At 41.1% G+C, this 25,710-nt stretch overlaps 1 protein-coding gene across 5 annotated transcripts in view; it reads left to right on the top strand.

Annotated features, from left to right (window-relative positions):
- LOC134343917 (probable E3 ubiquitin-protein ligase HERC1) overlaps positions 1–25,710 on the top strand; it is a 295,654-nt gene that overhangs the window by 116,905 nt on the left and 153,039 nt on the right. For all 5 annotated transcript variants that reach the window (XM_063042842.1, XM_063042841.1, XM_063042839.1 and 2 more), the window contains 5 exons: positions 3,084–3,321; positions 7,478–7,650; positions 16,381–16,536; positions 21,013–21,110; positions 24,438–24,530. In XM_063042842.1, the coding sequence (XP_062898912.1) occupies positions 3,084–3,321; positions 7,478–7,650; positions 16,381–16,536; positions 21,013–21,110; positions 24,438–24,530 (758 nt within the window). The remainder of the gene's footprint in view (positions 1–3,083; positions 3,322–7,477; positions 7,651–16,380; positions 16,537–21,012; positions 21,111–24,437; positions 24,531–25,710) is intronic.

Here is a 25,710-nt window from a genome sequence, read left to right as displayed (position 1 = left end):
GTGCAGCCAGAGAATAAGGTGAAAGAAAGGTCATAACATGGTAGATTGTGAGGTCAGGAGTCCATCTTATCATGCTATGGAACTGTCCATTTCTAATATCAGCCAGATAGAAGCTGTCCTTGAGCCTATTAGTGCATGCTTCCAAGGGTTTTTACCTTCTGCCCATTGAGAGGGTGGAGAAGAGAGAATGTCCTGATGAATGGCCTTCGATTATGCTGGCTACTTTACTAAGGCAGTATTGGAAAGTATTGACCGAGTCCACAGAGGAGAGGCTGATTTCTGCAATGTGCTGAGCTGTATCCACAACACTCTGCAATTTATTGCAGCCTTGGGCAGAGCAGCTGCCATACCAAGCCGTATACATCCAAATGGGATTGTATATTCAATAAAACTTCTTTTTTTAAGACATATTTGGAAAATATATCTTATTCCATTTTCAATTCAAACAAAAATTTGAGTGTTAAATCCATCTAGTTATCCACATGCTTTAATTGACATTGCAAATAATTGGCACTTATGGCCATGAGTACTGTACGTGGTTCTAATTCTCGGGAACCATGAGATGATAGAGGTTAGGAAGGGATGGGGATATTAAAGCAGAAAATGTGTATCATTCCTTATTTTAGTTGAAGTGTTCAAATGTGTTGTAGACAGTGATAAAAGACACCAAACCCAAGAGGAAAGCTGAAGGAAGGAAGATAGGAAGTTCAGCATAGGTAGAGCTCTATTTTAATAACTACACGGGGAGGTGGTAAATTGATGATTCAGTTTCTTCTCGTGTTCTCCATCAATTAATTCCTCCACCAGTGAGTCATTAAAGTGTGCAGTTACCGAATGTGAACATGTTTTTATTTAATACACATAAAAATTGCCAGTAAACGCAGCAGGCCAGGCAGCATCTATAGGAAGAGGTACAGTCAACGTTTCGGGCCAAGACCCTTCGTCAGGACTAACTGAAGGAAGAGTTAGTCAGAGATTTGGAAGTGGGAGGGGGAGCAGGAGATCCGAAATGATAGGAAAAAACAGGAGGGGGAGGGATGGAGCTAAGAGCTCGAAAGTTGATTGGCAAAAAGGATATGAAAGGATAATGGGACGGGAGGCCAAGGGAGGAAAAAAAAGGCGGAGAGATGTCCAGAGGATGGGCAAGGAGTATAGTGAGAGGGACTCAAAGCTCTCTGCTTCTTTTTGGATTCCAGACCTAACCAGTTCCCCTGTACCACCACTCTGCTCCGTCTAGCGGAAATAGTCCTTACTCTTAATAATTTCTCATTTGGCTCCTCCCACTTCCTCCAAACGAAAGATGTAGCCATGGGCACCCTTATGGGTCCCAGCTATGCCTGCCTTTTTGTTGGCTTTGTGGAACAGTTCATGTTCCAAACCTATACTGGTATCTGTCCCCCACTTTTCCTTCGCTACATCGACAACTGCATTGGCGCTGCTTCCTGCACGCATGCTGAGCTCGTTGACTTCATTAACTTTGCCTCCAACTTTCACCCTGCCCTCAAGTTTACCTGGTCCATTTCCGACACCTCCCTCCACTTTCTTGATCTTTCTGTCTCTGTCTCTGGAGGCAGCTTATCTAGATGTCTGCTATAAGCCTACGGACTCTCACAGCTACCTGGACTATTCCTCTTCTCACCCTGTCTCTTGCAAAAATGCCATCCCCTTCTCGCAATTCCTCCGTCTCCGCCGCATCTGCCCTCAGAATGAGGCTTTTCATTCCAGGACAAAGGAGATGTCCTCCTTTTTTAAAGAAAGGGGCTTCCCTTCCTCCACCATCAACTCTGCTCTCAAACGCATCTCTCCCATTTCATGCACATCTGCTCTCACCCCATCCTCCCGCCGCCCCACTAGGAATAGGGTTCCCCTTGGCCTTACCTACCACCCCACCAGCCTCTGGGTCCAAAATATTATCCTCCGTAACTTCTGCCACCTCCAACAGGATCCCACCACTAAGCACATCTTTCCCTCCCCGCCCCCCCCGCTTTCCACAGGGATTGCTCAATCCCTACTGGACTCCCTTGTCCATTCAACCCCCCCATCCCTTCCCACCAATCTCTCTCCCGGCACTTATCCTTGTAAGCCAAACAAGTGCTACACATGCCCTTACACTTCCTCCCTTACCACCATTCAAGGCCCCAGACAGTCCTTCCAGGTGAGGCGACACTCCACCTGTGAGTCGGCTGGGGTAATATACTGCATCTGGTGCTCCCGGTGCGGCCTTCTATATATTGGCGAGACCTGACGCAGGCTGGGAGACCGTTTCGGTGAACACCTACATTCTGTCCACCAGAGAAAGCAGGATCTCCCAGTGGCCACACATTTTAATTCCACATCCCATTCCCATCCATTCTGATATGTCTATCCACAGCCTCCTCTACTGTAAAGATGAAGCAACACTCAGGTTGAAGGAACAACACCTTATATTCCGTCTGGGTAGCCTCCAACCTGATGGCATGAACATTGACTTCTCTAACTTCCGTTAATGCCCCACCTCCTCTTCACACCCCGTCTGTTTGTTATTTATTTATTTATGTCTCTCTCTCTCTCTCTCTCTCTCTCTCTCTCTCTCTCTCTCTCTCTATCTCTATCTTCTTTTTCTCCCTCTGTCCCTCTCACTATACTCCTTGCCCACCCTGGCCTCCTGTCCCATGATCCTTTCATATCCTTTTTGCCAATCAACTTTCCAGCTCTTAGCTCCATCCTTCCCCCTCCTGTCTTCTCCTATCGTTTCGGATCTCCCCTTCCCCCTCCCACTTTCAAATCTCTTACTATCTCTTCTGTCAGTTAGTCCTGATGAAGGGTCTCGGCCTGAAACATCGACTGTACCTCTTCCTATAGATGCTGCCTGGCCTGCTGCGTTCTCCAGCAATTTTTATGTGTGTTACTTGAAATTCCAGTATCTGCAGATTTCCTGGTGTTTATGTTTTTATTTAAGCAAGCTTCTTAAAATTAGAATTTCATATTAAATTTTAAGGTTATTTGGCATTAATGAATTATCTTTAGACTTGATGCTATTTAATGACTTTAAATGGTTTGATCTTTTTTTTCCTGAATTCTGTAAATTGTATTTATTGTTGCAGGAGCGCAGCAGCATTTATTGCTAGCTACCATATTTGCTCTAAATATACGATACCAACCTACTGACGTAACAGTGCTCATTAACAGTGGACTTCTAAATGCCCTTTCGAAGCTGACAAACTCCTGCCTTCTGATAAACCAGCGATGGTTGATGGCTTCAGTGTCTGGCCATTCCCAGCTCAATATGGCGTTAAAACTGGCTGGCGCTCGGCTTCTGCAGATTTTGGCTATCACTGCTAGGTAAGTAGCCCATACCCAGTGCTGAAACCTGATGGGGATTAACCAAAGGACCACTGTATTTGCAAATAAACCATTAACTTCAAAATTCTACTTGCATGATTACAGATACTGTACAGGTTTGCATTTAATTTTCATGTAGCATATAATTTACCATTTTAATATCTACTTTTAATTTTCTCGGCCTGCTGTGGTTTAATTAGAGTAGTAAATTGAACACTGGTCGACCAATTTTCTCAAAGGGAAATTAATTTTATTGCTTGTATTTGTTACATTAATTTAGATTTAATTTTTAAATGCATTTATTTATTAATTTTCAAGGGTTTGCTATAACCTTTAAACTTGTGTATACCTGTCAGCTACACCAAAGGTTTTACTGCCAAATTTCTGCAGACTTATCTCTACCTTAAAGAGGTGAGATAGAAGTTCTTGGACACTGCCTCATTCTTATCCTTGAATCACGATCACACCAATGAACATCAAGCATTGTCTGCTGTACCATCACAGATCTCATCACATCAGGGAAATGTCCCATCCGCAAACTCAAACTTGATAGTTTCCTAGCCCCATATATCTCTATCCCTTCAACAAGAGGAGATCTCTTCTGTGTCTTCAATGATATCCACAAGTTCCATTGTCTTGATAGGCCAATTTTTTCTGCCTGTTCTTGCACTCTGAACTTGTCTCCTCATAACTCAACTCTTGTCTCACTCTGTCCAATCCCTTCCCACCTATATCTGGACTTCTTGCATACTCTTACTATTTCAACAACTTTCAATTCCCTGGAATGCTCTGATTTTCACCAGTCCCTATGCATCTCTATTCCCCATTACAATAGCCTGAGGAACTTCCATTCCTTTCTAATACATTAACTCCCAGTTGCAAGCTATTTCAACTCCTCTCTCCACTCCCCGCTGATTTGACTGGCCTAGGCCTTTGCTACTGCCAGAAGAACAGCACCTCATATTCCCCCTGCCCAATCTCTCCTTTCAACTCAGTTCTGGCAATGTTTTTGTAAATCTTCGGATGCTTGATTGACTGTAAGTATTGAAAAATAATTTAAGTCTGTCAACTGAATGTTTTAAAAATAAAACTATCATTCAGTAATCTCTGGATTGCTGCCTGTACCATGCACCAATGAGGGTAAGAAAAAGGATGATTTGGCAGATAAATTGATGCAGCAGGCAGAGTTTCTGATGCTGGGTCATTAGGATCTCTTCTGGAGAAGGCACGACCTGTACAGCTTACTCCCGAATCTGAGGGGGACCAATATCTTTGCGGACAAGTTTGCTGGAGCTGTTGCAGATAATTTAAATTTGACAGGGGGATGGGAATTGGAGTGATAAGATTGAGGATGGGACAGTTGGTATAAAGTAGATGCAGTGTGTAGTGCGACTATGAGGAAGGATAGGGAGGTGATAGAGCAAAATTGCAGTCAGTGGGATGAGTTGAAGTGACTGAAGGTGTTATATTTGAATGCACACAGTATACAGAATAAGGTAGGTGATCATGTAGCACAGTTAGAGTTTGGCAGGTATGACATTGTGGGCATCACTGAGTCATGGCTGAAAGAAGATTGTTGTGGGAAGTTTAACATCCAAGGATACACATTGTATCAAAAGTACAGGCTTCCAAACTACGGAAGATAGAAAAAGCTGTAAAAAGAGCAATGTTACAATAGTGATGGGGGATTTTGTTATACATGTAGATTGGGAAAAACAGGTTGGTGTGGATCCCAAGAAAAAGGATTTGTAGAATGCCTACAAGATGGCTTTTTAGAGCAGCTTGTGGTTAAGCCCAGTGGGGAAAAGATATTTCTGTATTGGGCGTTTTGTAATGAACCATGTTTGATTAGGGAGCTTAAGGTAAAGGAACCATTGGGAGCCAGTGATCATAATGTGATGAAATTCACCCTGCAGTTTGACAGGGAGAAGATAAAATCAGATCCATCAGTATTATAGTAGAGTGAAGGGAGCTACAGAGGTCCTGAGAGAAGATTGCAAGGGATCACCAGCAGGGATGATGGCAGAACAGCATTGGCAGTTTCTGGGCCAAATTCAGTCGGCGCAGGACAGGTACATCCCAAAGAAGTAGTAATGTTCTAATAGGGAGGACAAGGCAACTACGGCTGATAAGGAAGCCTAAGACAGCATAAAAACAAATGAGGGGACTTAGAATATGTCAAAAATTAGTGGGAAGTTAGAGGATTGGGAAACTTTCAAAAACCAACAGAAGGAAACTAGAAAAAAACAATGAAGAGAAAATATGAAGGTCAGCTAGCCAATAATACAGAAGAGGATAACTAAAGTTTTTCTCCCCATTTAAAAAAAAAAGAGAGTAAAAGAGAGGCGAGAGAGGATATTGGACTGCTGGAAAATGATGCTGGGGAGCTAGTAAAGGGGAACGAAGAAATGTCAGATGAACTTCAAGTATTTTGGATGAGTCCTCACTGTGGAAGACAGCAGCTGTGTGCCAGAAATTTGAGAATGTCCAGGGGCAGGAATGAATGTAGTTGCTGTTACTAAGGTGAAGGTACTTGGGAAACTGAGAGACCTGAAAGTACTTAAGTCACCTGGACCAGATTGACTACACGCCAGAGGTCTTAAATAGGGTATCTGACAAGATTGTGGAGGCACTAGTAGTGATCTTTTAAGAACCACTAGATTCTGGAATGGTTCTGGAGGACTGGAAAATTGCAAATGTCTTAACCAATCATTTAAAAAGGGAAGAGGCAGAAAAAGCAAAATTATAAGCCAGGTAACCTGATTTCAGTGGTTGGGAAGATGATGGAGCCCATTACTATGGATGACATTTCGGGGTACTTGGAGGCATGTGATAAAATAGGCCAAAGGCAGCACATTTTTCTTAAGGAGAAATCTTGTCTAACAAATCTTTTGGAATTCTTTGAGAAAATAACAGGCAGGATAGATGAAAGAGAGTCACAGAATGTTGTTTACTTGTTCAGAAGGCCTTTGAGAAGATGCCACACATGAGGCTGCTTAACAAGATGCCCGAGGTACTGGCATGGATAAAAGATTAGCTGACTGCCTGGAGGCAAAGCATCGGAATAAAGAGGGCCTTTTCTGGTTGGCTGCAGATGACTAGTGGTGTTCCGCTGGGGCTGGTGTGGGGACTGCCTTTCACATTATATGTCAATGATTTAGGTGACAAAGTTGAAGGCTTTGTGGTCACATTTGCAGATGATACAAAGATAAGTGAAGGACAGGTAATACTGAGGAAGCAGGGAGTCTGCAGAAGGACTGAGACAGATTAGGAGACTGGCCAAAGAAATGGCAGATGGAATATAGTGTGGCAAAGTGTATGTCATGCAGTTTAATACAAGGAATAAAAGCGTAGACTATTTTCTAAATGGGGTGAAATTCAAAGAGCAGAGGTGCAAAGAGACTTCAGGGTCCTGTTCCAGGATTTCCTAAAGGCTAACTTGCAGAAGGTGGTAAGGAAGGCAAATACAATGTTAGCATTCATTTCCAGAGGACTAGAATATCAAAGCAAAGATGTAATGCTGAAGCTTTTTAAGGTATTAGTCGGACCCCACGTGGAGTATTGAAAGCAGTTTGGGAAATCTAAGACAGGATTTGAAGAGCCTCCAGCAAAGATTCACAAGAATGATCCTGGGAATGGAATTGTTAATTATGAGGAGCTTCTGATGGCTCTGGGCCTTTACTCATTGGAGTTTAGAAGAATGGGGGTGGGGGATTCTCGTAGAAATTTTTTAAATATTGAAAAGCCTAGATAGGGTGTATATGGAGAAGATGTTTCCTATAGTGGGGTGTCTGGAACTAGAAAACACAGCCTCAACAGAAGGATATCTCTTCAGAACAGAGATGAAAAGGAATTTCTTTACCCAGAGGGTGGCGAATTTGTGGACTTTATTGCTACAGACAATCGATTGGAGGCCATGACAATGACTTGGAGGCCAAGTCATTGGGTGTATATTTAAAGTGAAGTTTGATAGAATCTTGATTTGTAAGGCCATCAAAGTTGACGGGAAGAAGGCAGGAGAATGGGGTTAAGAGGGATTATAAATCAGCCATGATGGAATGGCAGAACAGACTGGACAGTCCACATGGCATAATTCTGCTCCTATGTCTAATGGCCTTATGGTCTTCTTTAGATTTATTTTGTGTTTTGTTCATAGTTCCTACGCAGACACTTTGTCCCCGGAAGTACTCCAAGCACCAATGGATGTGTTGTGCTGCCAGCTGCAGAGTTTTGTGCAAGCAGTGTGTGGAAATGCAGAAGGTGAAATAACTGGAGACAAATGTAAAGAATCACATGGCTGTGGAGCTAGCACCAGATCAGAAAGTAAAGGTGGGACTGGAAAAATAATGTTGAAAATAAAGACACTATTAAAAATATTCTATCAATGTCATTAGATCTTACCATCGAAGAAGTGGAGGCCTATTCAGAGGTATTTCATTTTGGTTTAGAGCAGAGTATAGCTAAAGCAATATAATCAATCAAATGACTTTATTTAACCTTTTTTAAAAGAATTGAAAGCACTACAAATGGACCACTTTATATGATGTACTTCAGGCTTCACTGAGTAGAACAGACCTTAGTCAGTTCCACCAAAGGATCCTTTGCAGAATGTCTGCTTGGATCTATTGGCAGTATTGTGTTAGATCCCTGAGGTTTATTTCCCAACCTCAACCACTCATTAGCTTTTAATAAAAGTAAGTGGATTATTATTTGAGAGGAGTTTTGTCCTCAAATGTGTGCACTGCCAGATACTGCTAAGATAATATGTCTACAAAGCAAAACCAAAACCAATGGCATGCTCAGCTTTATTTATTCCTTGTGGAATAGAGGAGATGTGACTCTGATTCTGATTAATTTATATGTGGAATTTATGGTAGATTGTGTGTACCATTTTACCATCATGAGCTTTTGATTTTACCTATGTTTTAGTGTGCTAACTTTCTTCCTATCAATAGACGTCCTACTATGCTGACTTAAAAGCAGAAATTAACTGGATGATAAACATGATTTAAGACTATAAAACAGTAGGGTTTTGCTTATTTGAGAGATCTATTGAAGGGGACAATTCATTCCAGACTCAGCAGGAGGAAGCCGGATTGAAAATAGTATAGAATTCAACTCTTCCTGCTGAAACCCTGAAAGACCATGATGTTGCAGAACAGTGGAAGAAAGAAAGCAATTCAATGATGTATAATAAAGCGAGGAGCACTGAGAAGCAAAAGGTGGATTGCTATTGTTCTATTATGAAATAGCTGAGAACTCCTGTTAATTATTTTTAAATAAAGTTAAATTATAAAAAATAAAACTTGATTTCCTCAAAATTCTTTAACATAAGTTGTGATATGATGGAGGTTTTTGTTGGAATAGCTCTGTGTCCTTCTGGGCAAGATTGCCTTTGTTTACAGTCACAAAGATTCAACAAATTTTCTTCCATAATTATTGAAAAAAATTGTGCATTTTGAATTTTAGTGCTCAGTTTTGTCTTGAGGTTTTTTTTTTAGCAACAATCCAACCTTACCAAAGGTATTGTTCATATTTAAACTGTTACATCTTTAATCAAGGAATCACAATATATAGTTTGAAATAAAGCAGCATAATAATTGAACAGCTCACAATACATGTATAATCAATATTTGGCTTTTTTAATATTCCCTAGAAACCCTGCAATTATTTATACTCAAGATTAAATATGTTCCTAACCACACACTACTCATTTCTACCTCCTACCCAAGATGCGCAAACCTGACTGTCCAAGTAGGCCAATTGACTCTGCCTGCTCCTGCCTCACTAAACTTGTGTCCGCACGAATCCCAACCTTCCTTCCTAGTCCCGAAGAAAGGTCTCAGCCCGAAATGGTGACTGTTTATTCATTTCTATAGATGCTGCCTGACCTGCTGCGTTCCTCCAGTATTTTGTGTGTGTTGCTTTGCAGAATCTTGTGTTTTAAAACTATCACCTCTTGCATTATAGCTGGTGAAGTTTTTCCATTAGTTCACTGAATGAGAAAAATCCAAGACTTCTGCTGTTCCTGGCAACTCTACCAAAGTACAGTTTTGGAATAATAGTGCTATGATGGAAAAAGTCTTCATTTTGACTCCTTAGGTTTGAAGTAAACACAGTTAAATGTATATCTTTACCCTAGAAATGGACAACAACTGATATGAAAATTGCAAAGCCTTGAATTTATGGAGCAAGTTTTTAAATGTTGGATGTGGGATAATAGAAAAGGTTTGATAAGATTGAAAGGGAGCAAACTTCAGTCAGGGCCTTTGTTCACTTGTGTATGTGTATAATTTTCTTTCCTTTTGATAGTATATTTCCATTTATATTACTTTTAATTTTACATCAACTTCAGAGGATTTTGCTTTTATATTTTGATTTTACATTTCCTTTAGAGGATAAAACTTTCTGGTACTGCTGGGAATCCAAACTAAAAACAGAAAATGCTAGAACTTCTCAACAGGTGAGGCAACATCTAGGGAGAGATGAGCAGAGTTAATGCATTAGGGAATGACCTACCAATAAAAGGTCAGTGATCTGAAATTGTGGTGCTATTTCACTCTCTATATGCTGCCCAACCTGCTGAGTACAGCTTATTAAAAACTTCCTATATTTGGAATGTCATGTCTACTTTCCTCGACATCTCTTGTTTTCTCCTGCTATTAAGCAAGAAACATGTGGAACTAGTAAAACTATTATGGTGACTTCCTCCTTATTCATGCAAATCAATTTCTAATTGATTATATTTTACATTGCTGTTGTTTTTCAGGTAAGGTTGGGATGGTTTCTTGTTAAGGCATCTTGTGTTTTTCCCTCGGTGATTGTAAGTTGCTGTCAGTACTGCTGTAGTGGCTGCATTTGTCTTAATTAACCATCTTCAACCTTTTACTAGGCTTCCTCAGCACATACACATTACATCATTCACTGGATGTGGATGTGTTTGATTTTATTTTAATCGTCAGATTACTATGTGGAGATGAGGGAAATGAAATATTACAGTTACAAGTATTCCCAAATAAATTTGCTGCTTCTGCTAACTTAAAAGAAGATGCAAGTATCATGATGATTTATCTAGACACTCTGGTACATAGTAGATTTTATTCTGTGCTATCAATACACATTTTCAATTCTGCTTTGTTGTAATTATGAGCCTGTTGTATTAAAGTCATTCAAAGTGCTACGCTCTCACAATCACAAAATTCCATAATGCCGTCTTAAGAGTGAGTGACGCACAGTATGCTATATATGTTTGTACATGTGTGTTTGGTTGTTTAGCTGTCAAAATCATCCTCATTATTGATTTCATTACCTGATTTTTAAAATGAAATAAAAGCATCTAGGTAATCAAATCCTTCTATAGTGTCCAGCCACCCCTTCAGCATTTTGTGCATGTTGCTCAAGATTTCTGGCACCTGCAGAATCTGTTGTTTATGATTTGCTTCTCCACTGCAAAGACTCTTTGAAGGATGTCTACCCTGAAGAGGTTTAAATCTTCTTTTCAATGGGATATCAGTGAGACTCTCTCTCACTGCTCCCTTTCTGTGATCTCTGCTGCTCTTTGGTTCATTGGCTATGTGCTAACACAGCCAGGTGTCCTTCCTGGGCACTTGTTGCTGCCATCATCTTGTGCCATATGGCCTCCAGCTCTGTTTCTAGACCTCCTGGTTTGGACCAAATGAGAATTCCCAACTACTTTTGTTGGATTAATTGCTTCTCCCTCCAAATTCTATGCACAACCATCACCACCATGCAGAAATACCTGCTTTCCCTGTCTCTTTCTCTGCTCTAGTTCTGGACTTCACTCTTCATCGCCAGCCAGAGGTCAGAAGGACCTAGATAGGTATCTTATGGATAGGGGAATCAAGGGTTATGGGGACAAGGCAGGAACCAGGTATTGATAGTAGATGATCAGCCATGATCTCAGAAAGGCGGTGCAGGCTTGAAGGGCCGAATGGTCTACTTCTGCACCTATTGTCTATTGTCTGTTGTCTATTGTCTTGCCTAGGTCCCTCTGAACCCACACCTCAGTGAGTTGCACGCTTGTCATGACACCAAGCTCTTCTTCTGTCACATCTCTCTCGTGACCTACTTCTTTGGCAAGGATTCCACATCCTACAGTGATGACTGTCTTCTCCCATCTTCAACCGTGCTCTTCTCAATACCCCACTATGGTCCTCTGCCCATTCTGGATCTTTTCATCTCTAACTGCCAACAAGACATTAACCATCTCTTATTTAGCACTTCCCTCGCATGTTTGAACACCGTATCCTCTGAACGCACTATCCTCCATTCTTTCCACACCAATTCCATCCTCACCATCAGACTCATAGAAACAGGGTTGCTGTTGTAGTCGGACATATTGACTTCTACCTTGCTGAAGCCAAATAGCAACTCTCAGAACCTCCTTTTACTTGCCCCTTAAACAGGATCCCACTAAGGAACATCAGACCACCACCATCACCAACCTCATCACCTCCAGTGATGCCCCATTCACTGCCTCCATTCTCATTGTTCCTGCACCCCGTACTGTTCATTTCTACCTCCTACCCAAGATCCACAAACCTGGTAGGTCTATTGTTTCTGCCTGCTTCTCTGCCACTGAACTATTGTCAGCATACTTCGATTCCATTTTGTCCCTCTTTGGCCAATATGCCAAAAGATTTCTTTACAATTTTATCCAACTGTGATGCCACTTCCAAGAAATTATGGATCTGTATTCCCATGTCCCTCTGACCTACTGCACTCTCCAGTGCCATATCGCGCACGGTGTAAGTCCCACTGTGGTTTGTCCTCCCAAAGTGCAACACTTCACACTTGTTTGCATTATATTCCATCTACCATTTTTCAGCTTATTTTTGCAGCTGGTCAAGATCCCAGTGTAAGCTATGATAGTCTTCCTCGCTGTCCACCCCCAATCTTGGTATCATCCACAAATTTACTGATCCAGTTTACCACCTTACCATTGAGATGATTGATATAGATGACAAACAAGAACAGACCCAGCACCAATCCCTGCGGCACACCACTAGTCACAAGCCTCCAATCAGAGAAGCAATCATCTACTACCGTGAATCCAATGTGTAATCCAATTTACTACCTCATCTTGAATGCCAAGCGTCTGAACCTTTTTGACCAGCCTCCCATGTGGGACTTAGTCAAAGGCCTTGCAAAAGTCAAGGTTCACTGCCTTGCCACCCTCAACTTTTCTGGTACCCTGCTCAAAAAACTCTATAAGATTGGTTTGGCATGGCCTACCATGCACAAAGCCATGTTGACTATCCCTAATCAGTCCCTTATCAAAATATATAGAACATAGAATAGTACAGCACATTACAGGCCCTTCGGCCCACAATGTTGTGCCGAACCTCAAACCCTGCCTCCCATATAACCCCCCACCTTAAATTCCTCCATATACCTGTCTAGTAGTCTTTTAAACTTCACTAGCGTATCTGCCTCCACCACTGACTCAGGCAGTGCATTCCACGCACCAACCACTCTCTGAGTAAAAAACCTTCCTCTAATATCCCCCTTGAACTTCCCACCCCTTACCTTAAAGCCATGTCCTCTTGTATTGAGCAGTGGTGCCCTGGGGAAGAGGTGCTGGCTATCCACTCTACCTATTCCTCTTATTATCTTGTACGCCTCTATCATGTCTCCTCTCATCCTCCTTCTCTCCAAAGAGTAAAGCCCTAGCTCCCTTAATCTCTGATCATAATCCATACTCTCTAAACCAGGCAGCATTCTGGTAAATGTATCCTTTCCAATTCTTCCACATCATTCCTATAGTGAGGCGACCAGAACTGGACACAGTACTCCAAGTGTGGCCTAATCAGAGTTTTATAGAGCTGCATCACCACATCGCGACTCTTAAACTCTATCCCTCGACTTGTGAAAGCTAACACCCCATAAGTTTTCTTAACTACCCTATCCAAAAGTATCGAAATACTTTTATATCCATCCCTTAGAATACCTTCCAATAACTTTCCCACTACTAATGTCAGGTTTACCAGCTTATAATTTCTGGTTTATTCTTAGAGCCTTTCATAACAGCAGAATAACATTAGCTATCCTCCAATTCTTCAGCACCTCACCCATAGCTAAGGATGTTTTAAATATCTCTGCTAGCGCCCTGCAATTTCTCCACTCACCTCCCACAGGGTCCGAGAGAACTCTTTACCAGGCCATTAAGGATTATCCGCCCTAATTTGCCTCAAAACAGGAAACACCTCTTCCTCTGTAATCTGTATACAGTTTCTGGTTTGCCTCACTTCTGTGCCTGTCTCTTGTGTAAATAGAGATGCAAAATATCCATTTAAGATCTCCCCTCCTCCCCCCCCCCCAAACTTCTCTTTCGGCTCCATGCATGTATGACCACTCTGAGCTTCCAGAGGACCAGTTTTGTCCTTTGCTTTTATATCTGTTTTGGTTCAACAAATTATTGGTTTAGTTCAGTACCACAAGGATTGGCTCTATTTTGGGCATTGCTATTATATTCAGATGCGTTAGAATAAATGACAGATGAGCAATGGACTTGGTACCCTCCTCCCACCAGAGTTACTGGCTCCACACATATGGTCTGGACAAAGACTGTGTTAGGGTAGCATAGTACAGAGGCCCTGGTCAACATAACTAGGAATGCTAGGAGTACTTTACCTTTTATCAAACCTGTTATTTATTTTAGTTTTTAGGTATTCTGACATTCAGTCACATTTAAAAAGCTAAAATTGAAGTAAATAAAATTTTAAAATGCTGTTGACTATAGCACACCATTTACAAATGACCAGTAAAACAGGGTAAAGCCCAAATACTGCTGTACCTTCTAAAACTAAAGGCAAAAGAGACTTCAAATATTGGAATCTGGAATTTTAAAAAAACAAATTGATGGAGGAACTCAGTACGTCAAGAACCTGCAGGGTCTGAGCATGAAGCATCGACGTAACTTTGGTTTCCTCAGGTGATGTTTGTCCAACAGTCTTCCAGTAACTTTAAATAAAAATATAAACATGAGAAATTCTGCAAATGCTGGAAATCCAAAGCACACTAAATAAAAATGGTTGCTTCCCCATTGTCTCCAAGCAGTGCACTGCAAACTGCATTTTAGATTCCATTACAGGACCTAAGTTGTGTTTTCTTCAGTATAATGCTGAGGAAAACGAATAGGATTGGGCTGTGCCAGTGGGCTCCATTTGCACACAGAAGTGCAAGCTCAGAGGTCTCAATACATCATTATGGACCTGTCTTCCATATTTCATAAATTGAAAGGACTAAGTAGCCAGCCATATATGGCATTATTTAATCATTTGTATACTTTGGGCACCATATCATTCATACTTTAATGCCATGTGAAATATTGGTGACATACATTATGAAAAATAACTGGAAACCAGATATGATCAAAGACACTGATAAACCAGTTTTACACTATTTTAGTATTTGCTGGTTAAGGAAGGGAAAATCATTAGAAGGCTCATTTATGGATGTGGTCTTTTTTCTATTTGTAATCTCCACAAGTTATTGGTCAAAAATATGCACCTGCTTCTCATTCTGACATATCAGGATATAAAGGTTAAGCCAATATTTCATCCCTACCAACACTTCCTTTCTCACAGCATTATTCTGTGTAATTGCAGAAGGTACAGCAGTTGGCTCTTTACCTTATCCCTACCTACCATCCAAGTACCCATATAGTTCTTCCAGATGAAGCAATGTTCCATTTGCACTTCCAATCAAATGTGCTACATGTGGTGCTCCCAATGTGGACTCTTCTACATTGAAGAAACTAAATATGGATTGGGTGATTTCTCTGCAGAGCAGCCACACTCATTGCTTAGTGCTGACCTAAACTACTTCTTTCCTGCTACTCTAACTCTGGCTCCCCACACTGACCTATCAACTGCTTCCTGAACTGTTGTAATGAGAACAATGTAAGCACCTCATCTTCTATCAGGACATGTTACCGCCTCCAAACTTCCATCAAATTCCATAACCTATTAAGGTGAGACTCTGACTCTAATCCTGGCACAGCTGTTATTTGATCAAAAATGCCAGCATTTGCGACCCTAAAGACATAATTATATGGTTTATAGGGGGCTAATTTTTCAGGAAGGCCATTTGACTTGCATCAGAATCCAGAAAGCAAGATGGTAACCATATCAAAAGCATTCCACAGTTTGAATGTTCAACTACTCTTGATACAGTGCATAGAAAGCCTATCAACAATGTGCTTTATGTGGAAATAATGTAAAGTGTACAATGGGCTGCTCCGTTATCTGAGCAGTGGGGTGTAGAAAAAGTTGAACAAAGAAACATGGTGATCTGCATGTCACTTATAACATCTTAAGCATTTATAATTTTCCTTGGAATAGACTTAGAAAGTGTATTTGTATTTTTACAATTTAGTAGTAAGTTAAATCTTACACTGTAACCAACTCTTGAAAATGTCTTTTGGCTATTTGAAGGTCTCTAGCCCTTTATTCCAGGTGTAGCCCTGGAATACAACATACAATCAATTTAACCTACTGGGAAATGTGCCCTTTCTTTCTGACTTCCGTACTCATCAAGATCAGGAAGAATGGAACATGATATATTTATTTGTACAGAGTGAGTCAGCAATGTTGTTTTCAATGGATGGGAACTTGTGTGCTGATTAATTGCAACTGCATTTGAATCGCATGCTAACATGTGATGCTCCCAGCTCAGAAATATCTGGTTTCCTTTTCTCAACCTCAACAGTATGACTTGACCTCAACTTCTCAACAACAAATCCTACAGAATCACTATTTTTCTATTTCATGTAGCCTTTCAAGGTTGCATTAAGCACAGTGTTGTATTTTGTTCATGCCCATTGGTAACTGGGCCAATATTTGTTTTTATTTCCCATTGCTACACACAAAGCATACACTTTAGTCTTTAAACTAGGAGATTAAATCAATGCATCCTCTGTCATTCATGTGAAATTTATAATGTGCTTATTCAATAGAAATTATTTTATAAACTAAATCATTCCAGGTTTATTTTCCCTTGTTAGTAACACCCCTATGTTTTCTCTCATTTGAATAGATTTTGTCAATAACAGAAGAATAGTAGAAACCCAGCTGGGAGACTTCCTTGTTTTTTTGCGTCGTGTTATCTCCACCAAAAGTATGCAGAATGATATGATTTCTGTGAAATGGATTGACCCAATTTTATTGATTGCTTCAGGGATGAGTGCATCAGGTGAGATGATTAAATTATCCTGATAATTATGCTTCTGATCTTGCAAGCTATTGCCCCATTTCCCTAAAATTGTTGTAGCCTCCCAAATTTTTACCCAGTTTTCCCTAAACTGCTTTAAATTTACTCAAATGGATTTTTACAACCCTGCCAGTGTACCAAAAGAAGCCCTTAATTAAATTGGTAAATGACATCCCATTTTCCTTCTCATCTGAATGTTATAACATTAGATTCTGCCTCCGCAGTCACCAAATTGTTTTGTTGGATGTATGGTACTGAATGAGAAGTAATTTCATTCTCTAAAATATTGGAAAAACTAATACTGTTCCATCACTAGCTCCATTTCCTGGGCTTTGACTCCATCCCTCTCCTCACATGTTGGGGACAATTAAACCAGATTGCTTGTGATCTTAGTCTTGTCTGAAAGTATCATCCAACCATCATCCCTCCTGTGTGTGTACACTGAAAAAAAGTTAACAATGTTAAATTACCATTATTCTTAAATACCTACATGGCCTTTCACTAACCTGCTCGGTTCCAATTGCTTCTCCCAGCCCTATAATGCTCCAAGATCTATGCTCCCTCTTTATTTTCACCACTATTTATAGGATTGCCTTCAGGTGTAAGGCCTGAAGTTTTAGAACAACATTCCAAAACTTTGCTAACAACTCTTTCCTTTATGGTGTCTCTTAAATTACACCAGTTCATCAGCTGGTTAGCTGCCCTTGTCTCCTCATGGCTCCTAATCAAGTTTTGTTTGATAATACTCGGTGTGTTGTCACATTTTGCTTCTTAAAAACTCCACAAATATAGTTTGTTGTTGTTGGGCAACAAATATCAGTGTCTGTAACAATGCAGTATTTTTACAGGAAAATTGTTCATATGAGAACAAAATATTTTGCTATTGTTAGGAATTTTTCTGTGCTAATCTGGAGTCCATTTCCCTTTTACAACAATTATGTATTATAGATTAGAAGTGTCCATTACATAGTTCCAGAATATCTACAAATATCAGTATTATAGAACTGCACAAATGAATAAACTCATAAATTCAAGAAATAATCATGAAGCTGTGCTTGTCAATGCAACCGAGCTGATCAGCATGATTGCTCTAACCAACAATTTGCTGCATGTTGTGATTCATCAGTTTTGAAGCTATGATTAAGTTGAAGGTTTAGTTATCACATAAAACAGTTTATCTGAAGGAAGTTGTGCAATGTTCTTTAAAGCCATATATCAATCTGATATGAAATGTAAGTTTTTACTTTGTGATGAGTTCATAGAAGCATAGTAACCTACAGCACAGAAATGGGCCCTTACAACAGTGGTCCCCAACCACCGGGCTGCAAAGCATGCGCTACTGGGCTGCAAGGAAACGATATGAGTCAACTGCACCTCTCTTCATTCCCTGTCATGCTCACTGTTGAACTTGAACGCACATGAGGTCATTATCCACGCAAGGACATCAGTCGATCACTAACATACAACTACTCGATGAGTAAAAAACAAACGTCGCTTGAGAGTTTCTTTGGAAGAGATGGTAGGGGACATCAAAGTCCTAATGATGATGATAACACAGAGACAGCTGAGGCCAAGACTGCAAAAAAAGAAGAAAGCTTCCTTCAACAGAAAATACGACGAGTCGTGCATAAAATATGGCTTTATTGCGACTGGTGACTCGCACGCTCCAAGCCCCTGTGTGTGATATGTCAATGGTCCCCAACCAACGGGCCATGGACCGGTACCGGGCCGCAAAGCATGTGCTACCGGGCTGCGAGGAAACGATACGAGTCAACTGCACCTTTCCTCATTCTGTCACGCCCACCGTTGAACTTGAACGCACGTGAAGTCATTACCCACACGAGGACATCAGTCGGTCATTAACCTACAACTACTCGATGAGTGAAAAAACAAACGTCGCTTGAGAGTTTCTTTGAAAGAGATGGTAGGGGACATAAAAGGCCTAACGATGATGATAACGCAGAGACAGCTGAGGCCGAGACTGCAAAAAAAAGAAAGCTTCCTTCAACAGAAAATACAACAGGTCGTACATAAAATATGGCTTTATTGCGACTGGTGACTCTCACGCTCCAAGCCTCCTGTGTGTGATATGTGGAGACAAGCTGTCTAATGAGGCAATGAAGCCCTCAAAACTGCTTCAGAATCTTGAGTCCAAGCACCCTGCACTAAAGACAACCAGTTGAGTTTTTTGAACGAAAAAAACGCGAGCAAGCAGAACAGAAGCAAGTGCTGAGAGCCACCATCTCCACAAATGCTGCTACTCTGAGAGCGTCATACTTGGTGGCTAGCCGTATTGCTAAGGCTAAGAAGCCTTTCACTGTTGGTGAAGAATTGATTCTGCCTGCTGCCAAGGACTTGTGCCGTGAACTGTTGGGAGAAGCTGCAGCTAACAAGATGGCACAGATTTCTCTTTCAGCTACCACAGTTTCAAGGAGAATCAATGACATAGCGGAGGACATCGAAGCACAGCTGTTGGAACGGCTTAATGAGTCTGGTTTCACTACCCGAGTCAAAGAGGTTGCTCCTGAATGCCAGTCTACACACTGTGTCACACACAGGGAAATGCTGGCTAGCGAAAAAATGTCATCTGATCTTAAAAGCATATTGAGTGACGTTGTTGAAGTTATCAATCACATCAAAGCAAAAGCCCTTAACTCACGTCTGTTTGAGCAGCTTTGCAAGGAAATGGATGCAGAGCACAAACGCCTTCTCTTACACACTGAAGCCAGGTCAAAGGGGAGAGTCCTGGCCAGGGTTTTTGAGTTAAGAGAGCAGCTACAGAGATTTCTTTCAGGAAAAAAGTCACCACTGGCAGCACACTTCAGTGACGAGGAGTGGATAGCAAAACTCGCTTATCTGTGTGACATCTTCAACCTGCTCAATGAACTCAATTTGTCACTTCAGGGGAGAATGACAACTGTCTTCAAGTTGGCAGATAAAGTGTCTGCTTTCAAAGCCAAACTGGAACTGTGGGGACGGTGAGTGGACAGGGGCATATTTGACATGTTCCCAACATTAGCTGGGAATTTGGGAGAGGCTGAGGCTCACAGCTGGTGCACGAACATCTATCTTTGCTGTCGACAGAATTTGAGCGTTGCTTCCCAACCACAAATGACCCAAGACGTGCAAAGGAATGGGTCCATGACCATTTGTGAATGTCCCCGGTGAATCATCCATGTCAGCGCGGGAAGAAGATCAACTCCTCGAGCTTGCAAATGACGGTGGGCTGAGAAGTATGTTTGACATAACATCTTTGCTGGAATTCTGGATCAAGGTCAAGGCTGAAAATCCTGTGATAGCTACGAAAGCACTGAAAACGTTGCTTCCATTTCCAACATCATAGCTCTGTGAAGCGGAGTTTTCTACAATGAATGCAACGAAAACTAAATTGCAGTATAGACTGGACATAAGGAACCCCCTTATGACTTATAATTGACTTATCACTATATTCATGTGAGGAAAATATGCGCTGTGTGTTTAATATTAAATTCGTTAGATAAACCCTTTTAGAGACGAAATTGAGTATATTAGCCACTGATAAGGGACTTATAGTTGGCTTATCACCTATATTCCGGTCGTGATTAACACCTCCCCCACTCCCCTCCCCCCCCCCCACCGTCATCGGCTGGTCAGCAAGAATATTGTCAATATTAAACCGGTTCGCGGTGCAAAAAAGGTTGGGGCCCCCTGCCTTACAACCCACTGAACTTGCTGCTTCATTGTTTTAAATGAAACTCGTTATCTTGTACATGTTCCCTGACAGATTGGTACATAATAGAACATAGAAATCTGCAGCACATTACAGGCTCTTCAGTCCACAATGTAGATAAACTACTCTAGAAACCGCCTCTATTTTTCAAAGCTCCATGTACTATCTAAGAGTCTCTTAAAAGACCCTATTGTATCCGCCTCCACCATCATCACTGGCAGTGCATCTCATGCACCCACCAATCTCTGTGTGAAAAACTTACCCCAGACATCCCCTCTGTACCTACTTTCAAGCACCTCAAAACTGTGCTCCCTCGTGTTAGCCTTTTCAGCCCTAGGAAAAAGCCTCTAGCTATCCACACGATCAATGCCTATCATCATCTTATACACCTCTATCAAGATCACCTCTCATCCTCTGTCACTCCAAGGAGAAAAAGCCAAGATCACTCAACCTGTTCTCATAAGGAACACTCTCCAATCCAGGCAACATCCTTGTAAATCTCCTCTGCACTCTCTCTATAGTATCCACATCCTTCCTGTAGTGAGGTGACCAGAACTGAACACAGTACTCCAAGTGGGGTCTGACCAAGGTCTTAAATAGCTATAACATTACCTCATAGCTCGTGAACTCTTGAATAATTTAAACCTTTATAATTTTGAAATTTATTATTCATAAAGCATCATGATTTCTAATTTCTTAGTGGGTTAATGAGCCAGGAATGGAAATTACACAATAACTTTATCCTCCAGGTGTTCCACTTATCCATAATTTACGCACCAGGTTGCTAGCATTACATATTTTGGAGTCACTCTTGCCTGCCTGCTTGGAACCAAACCAAATAAAGGAGGTAAGATTTATCGTACACTTAAACATTCTTCACTGCTCAGAGAAAAAGGACAGATTTTACTCTGATTTCAGAATATACTTTCCTGAATTAAGATTACAATTGTTGATTAAGAAATCCTTTTCCATAATAATAAATAGGAATACCTTATGATGTTCTTCAAATGAGGCCACAGCAATACAGTTTAGGAATGAAAGGGGATGATCACTTTGCTAGGAATATATATAATAGGCCTCCATCATTCAGCAGGTGCAGATCTGTAGACACATCACAGGGAGATGGGATTATAGAGTGATAGTGTTATAGTACAAGGAAATTTCAAAATCACAAACATTTACTGGGTTCAAATGGGTGTGAAAGTTGTAGAGGTGGTGAAATTTTTAAAATGCATCTGGGTGATAGGGACCCCAATACTACCTTTTCGAAGAAGTATCAACTTAATGGCTCAAGTAGATAGGTCTTCGAAGAGTAGTATTGGGCCTAACTTTAGAGAATTTAGCCAAGTATTGGGTTGAAATGACAATGGGCCAATCTTTGGAGAAGGTGACCATAACTTTTAAGTTTTAACCTGCAGTAGTTGTAGGATGGGATGAAGATGGTCCAGAAATTAAGGGCTGAAATGAGATTAAGCTGATTTCAATAAGACAGCATCTCACAGAAGTAAAATTGGAGCAGCTTACATGCAAGTAGGTCTGTATCAAGTAAGTTGGAGTCATTCAAAAATGAAATAGTGAAAATTCAGGGTAAAGGGTATGGATAGTAAGCTCAATTATTCCTGATGTCAAAGGATATAGCAACCATAGAAAGTAAGTGAAAAAAGAATATGACTGGTATAGTGAACTGAGAACAAGGAAGGTGCTTTACAAATACAAAAGTTGGATGGAGGTCCTTTTATACAAAGAGGAAATTTGGGAGAGCAAAGAGGGAGCATGAAATATTCCATGAGAATAATTTTATTCCATATCTCAAACTATTGGGTGGTAAATTCTGTCAATATAGATTTTTGTTACTAGAGTGGCTGTAACACGGGTTGCCTACTGTTCTCATTTGTATTTACGAAGGAAAAAGAGAATGTTGGTGAAGGTTGTGGCAAAATTCTGGAACATATTATTGAAAACAGACTTTTAGCCTACAGGTGAATAAATCTTCAGGATCTGATTATGTTTCAGAACTACAATAGGAGATAAAGGAGTAGACTGCTACGGCTCTGACAGAGTTTTTAAATCTTCTCTGGCCACAGTGATATGCCAAATGACTGGAGAATAACAAATGCAGTTAGATATTCTTTTACTGTCATGTAATCTAATGGCAGCAGTAGAGAGGTATTGGTTGAAAAAAAACCTGAGAGATAGAATTAACTTGCACAAATGAAAGACAGCAAGGTTTTGTTAGTTGACGATCTTGTCTGACCAATTTGAAGATCCAATAAAATTTGTTGATGAGGGCAGTGCAATAGACGTATTCTGTATTCTGGACAGACTTCAGTAAGGCCTTTGATAAGGTCTCACACGGGAGACAGGTGAAAAGGCTTAGAGCCCAAGGAATACAGGACGTTGATAAACTGGATGCAAAATTGTCATAGCAATGAGATGCAAGGGATTATTTTAATAGTTAGAAGCTTATGACCAGTGGTGAACCACAACTATCAATGCTGAGAATTGTTGTGTAAACAATTATCATTTGGATATGATTGTAGAGATATACCGAGTAAGTTGCGAAAGTTGTAGGCTACTAGATGATATGATCATTAAGTAAGATAGGCAGAACATTAACAGATGAAATTTAATCCTGATAAATAGGAAGTTAAACACTTTGAGAAGATGAATAATAATAAGACATATAGGCAATACACGATTTCTGATTGGGCCCTGGGATGTGTTGAAGAGCAAGGGAAATTTGATGCACAAGTCCCTGAAGATGGCAACACAAATTGATAAGGTAGTGAAGAGGAGTATGAGACACTTTTCTTTGTTAACCAGGCTATAAAATATACAATGGTTATTATGGGCATAACTTTATAAATGCCACAGTGGGAGAACTGTGTGCTGTTTTTGTCATCACACTGTAAGCAGGCTGTCAATGGGCTGGAGATGGTAAAGGGGTGATTCGTTGGGATTTTGTGTGTGTTGCATTAAATTCCATCTGCCTTTGTTACCAAACAGCATCATCCTGTAGTCTACCACTTGTTTTTTATTGCTAACAGCAACATTATCCTCTTTTGTGCCATTTGTAAGCTTACTAATTATGGAAACTCACCTGTCTCTAGATAGTATTTCCCAGGCTCTGGGCCACTTTATTGCCTGGATTGCCCACATTGCCAAAGCACCACTCTTTATTTCTCCTTAGTCTTTTTCTCCTTCCCACTCCGATCATGTGCAGTGTCAACATTGGATGAAGTACATTAGGTTAATCCAGTTACTTGAGTCAGGTATGATGTTCTCCTAAGGAGTTGTCCATTGGTGGGTCCTCAGGTGGGATCTGGGATCCACATATTATGGTGTAGTGTAGGCAAGAATAGGTGGTGGCTGTGGTTAGTAGTGGAGTCTTTTGGTTGTGCAGACTCTCCTTTTGTAGCTATTACTTGTTCTCTGCAGCACAGTGGATGTTGTTCTCATGTAGCACAGCTTCCTCTTGAATAGATTTCCTTCAGGTGTGTCTATTGAGTGCAGTGTTAGCATTCATTTCAAGAGGCCTAGAATATAAAAACAAGGATGTAATGCTGAGGCTTTATAAGGCATTGGTCAGACTGCACTTGGAGTATTGTGAGCAGTTTTGGGCCCCTTCTCTTAAGAAATGATGTGCTGGCATTGGACAGGGTCCAGAGGAGGTTCATGAGAATGATTCATGAAATGAAAGGGTTAATGTACAAGGAGCGTTTAGGCTAGTACTGGCTGGAGTTTATAAGAATGGCGGGGGGGGGGGGATCTCATCAAAACCTATTGAAAATCGAAAGGCCAAGCTAGATTGGAATGGAGAGGATGTGCCCTCTATTCTTAGTGCGTGAGTCTAGGACCAGAAGGCACAACCTCAGAATAGAGAGACATCCACTTAGAACAGAGATGAGGGATTTCCTTAGCCAGAGAGTAGTGAATCTGTGGATTTCATAGCCGCAGAAGGCTGTGGAGGCCAAGTCACTGGTTGTATTTTAAGCGGAGGTTTACGGGTTCTTGGTTACTTAAAGCATCAAAGGTTACGGGAAGAATAGGGTTGAGAAGGATAATAAGTCAGCCATGATGGATGGAGGAGCAGACTCAATGGGCCGAACGTTGTAATTCTGCTCCAATGTCTTATGGTCTAAAATTATGTTACTAATCAAGTCTCTTATTTCAGACTTTGGAGAGACTCTTCAGCTCACTTTCTGACTGTATGTGGGACATGCCATTTGCTTTAAGCAAACTGGAAAAAGTAGAGAAATCAACTGAGGTATGGCAGCACTATTTTCTAAAGGTATCTGAATTTTATAGAATACAATTTAATTCAATATCAAATCATGCTTGACTAATCGATTGGAGTTTTTCGAGGATGTAACCAGGAAGATAGACATGGGAGATCCAGTGGATGTGGTGTACCTTGACTTTCAGAAGGCACTTGATAAGGTACCACATAGGAGATTGGTGGGTAAAATCAGAGCTCATGGCATTGGGGGGAGGATATTGATATGGATAGAAAACTGGTTGGCAGATAGAAAGCAAAGGGTGGCAGTGAATGGGTGTTTCTCGGAATGGCAGGTGGTGACTAGTGGGGTGCCACAGGGCTCAGTATTGGGACCACAGCTGTTTACGATTTACGTCAGTGATTTAGAGGAAGGCATTGTGAATAACATCAGCAAGTTTGCTGATGAGACTAAGCTGGGTGGCAGTGTGACATGTGATGAGGATGTTAGGGGAATTCAAGGTGACTTGGATAGGCTGGGTGAGTGGGCAGAAACTTGGCAGATGGCATTTAATGTGAATAAGTGTGAGGTTATTCACTTTGGGAGCAAGAACAGGAAGGCAGTTTATTATCTGAACGGTGTGGAGTTAGGTAAGGGAGAAATACAAAGAGATCTAGGAGTACTTGTTCATCAGTCTCTGAAGGTGAATGAGCAAGTGCAGCAGGCAGTGAAGAAGGCTAATGGATGGTGGCCTTTATTACAAAGGGAATTGAGTACAAGAGCAAGGAAATCCTTTTGCATTTTTACAGGGCCCTGGTGAGACCACACCTGGAGTATTGTGTGCAGTTTTGGTCTCCAGGGTTAAGGAAGGACATCCTGGCTGTGGAGGAGGTGCAGCATAGGTTCACTAGGTTAATTCCTGGGATGTCCGGACTGTCTTACGTAGAGAGATTAGAGAGACTGGGCTTGTACACGCTGGAATTAAGGAGATTGAGGGGGGAATCTGATTGAGACATATAAGATTATTAAGGGATTGGACAAGATAGAGGCAGGAAATATGTTCCAGATGCTGGGAGAGTCCAGTACCAGAGGGCATGGTTTAAGAATAAGGGGTAGGTCATTTAGGACAGAGTTGAGGAGGAACTTCTTCTCCCAGAGAGTTGTGGAGGTGTGGAACGCGCTGCCTCAGAAGGCAGTGGAGGCCAATTCTCTGGATGCTTTCAAGAAAGA

Source organism: Mobula hypostoma, chromosome 3 (assembly GCF_963921235.1).
Source record: "Mobula hypostoma chromosome 3, sMobHyp1.1, whole genome shotgun sequence".
Classification (NCBI taxonomy): domain Eukaryota; kingdom Metazoa; phylum Chordata; class Chondrichthyes; order Myliobatiformes; family Myliobatidae; genus Mobula; species Mobula hypostoma.
The sequence above is the reverse complement of the archived record's forward strand: the minus strand, read 5'-3'. Positions and strand labels throughout refer to the sequence as shown.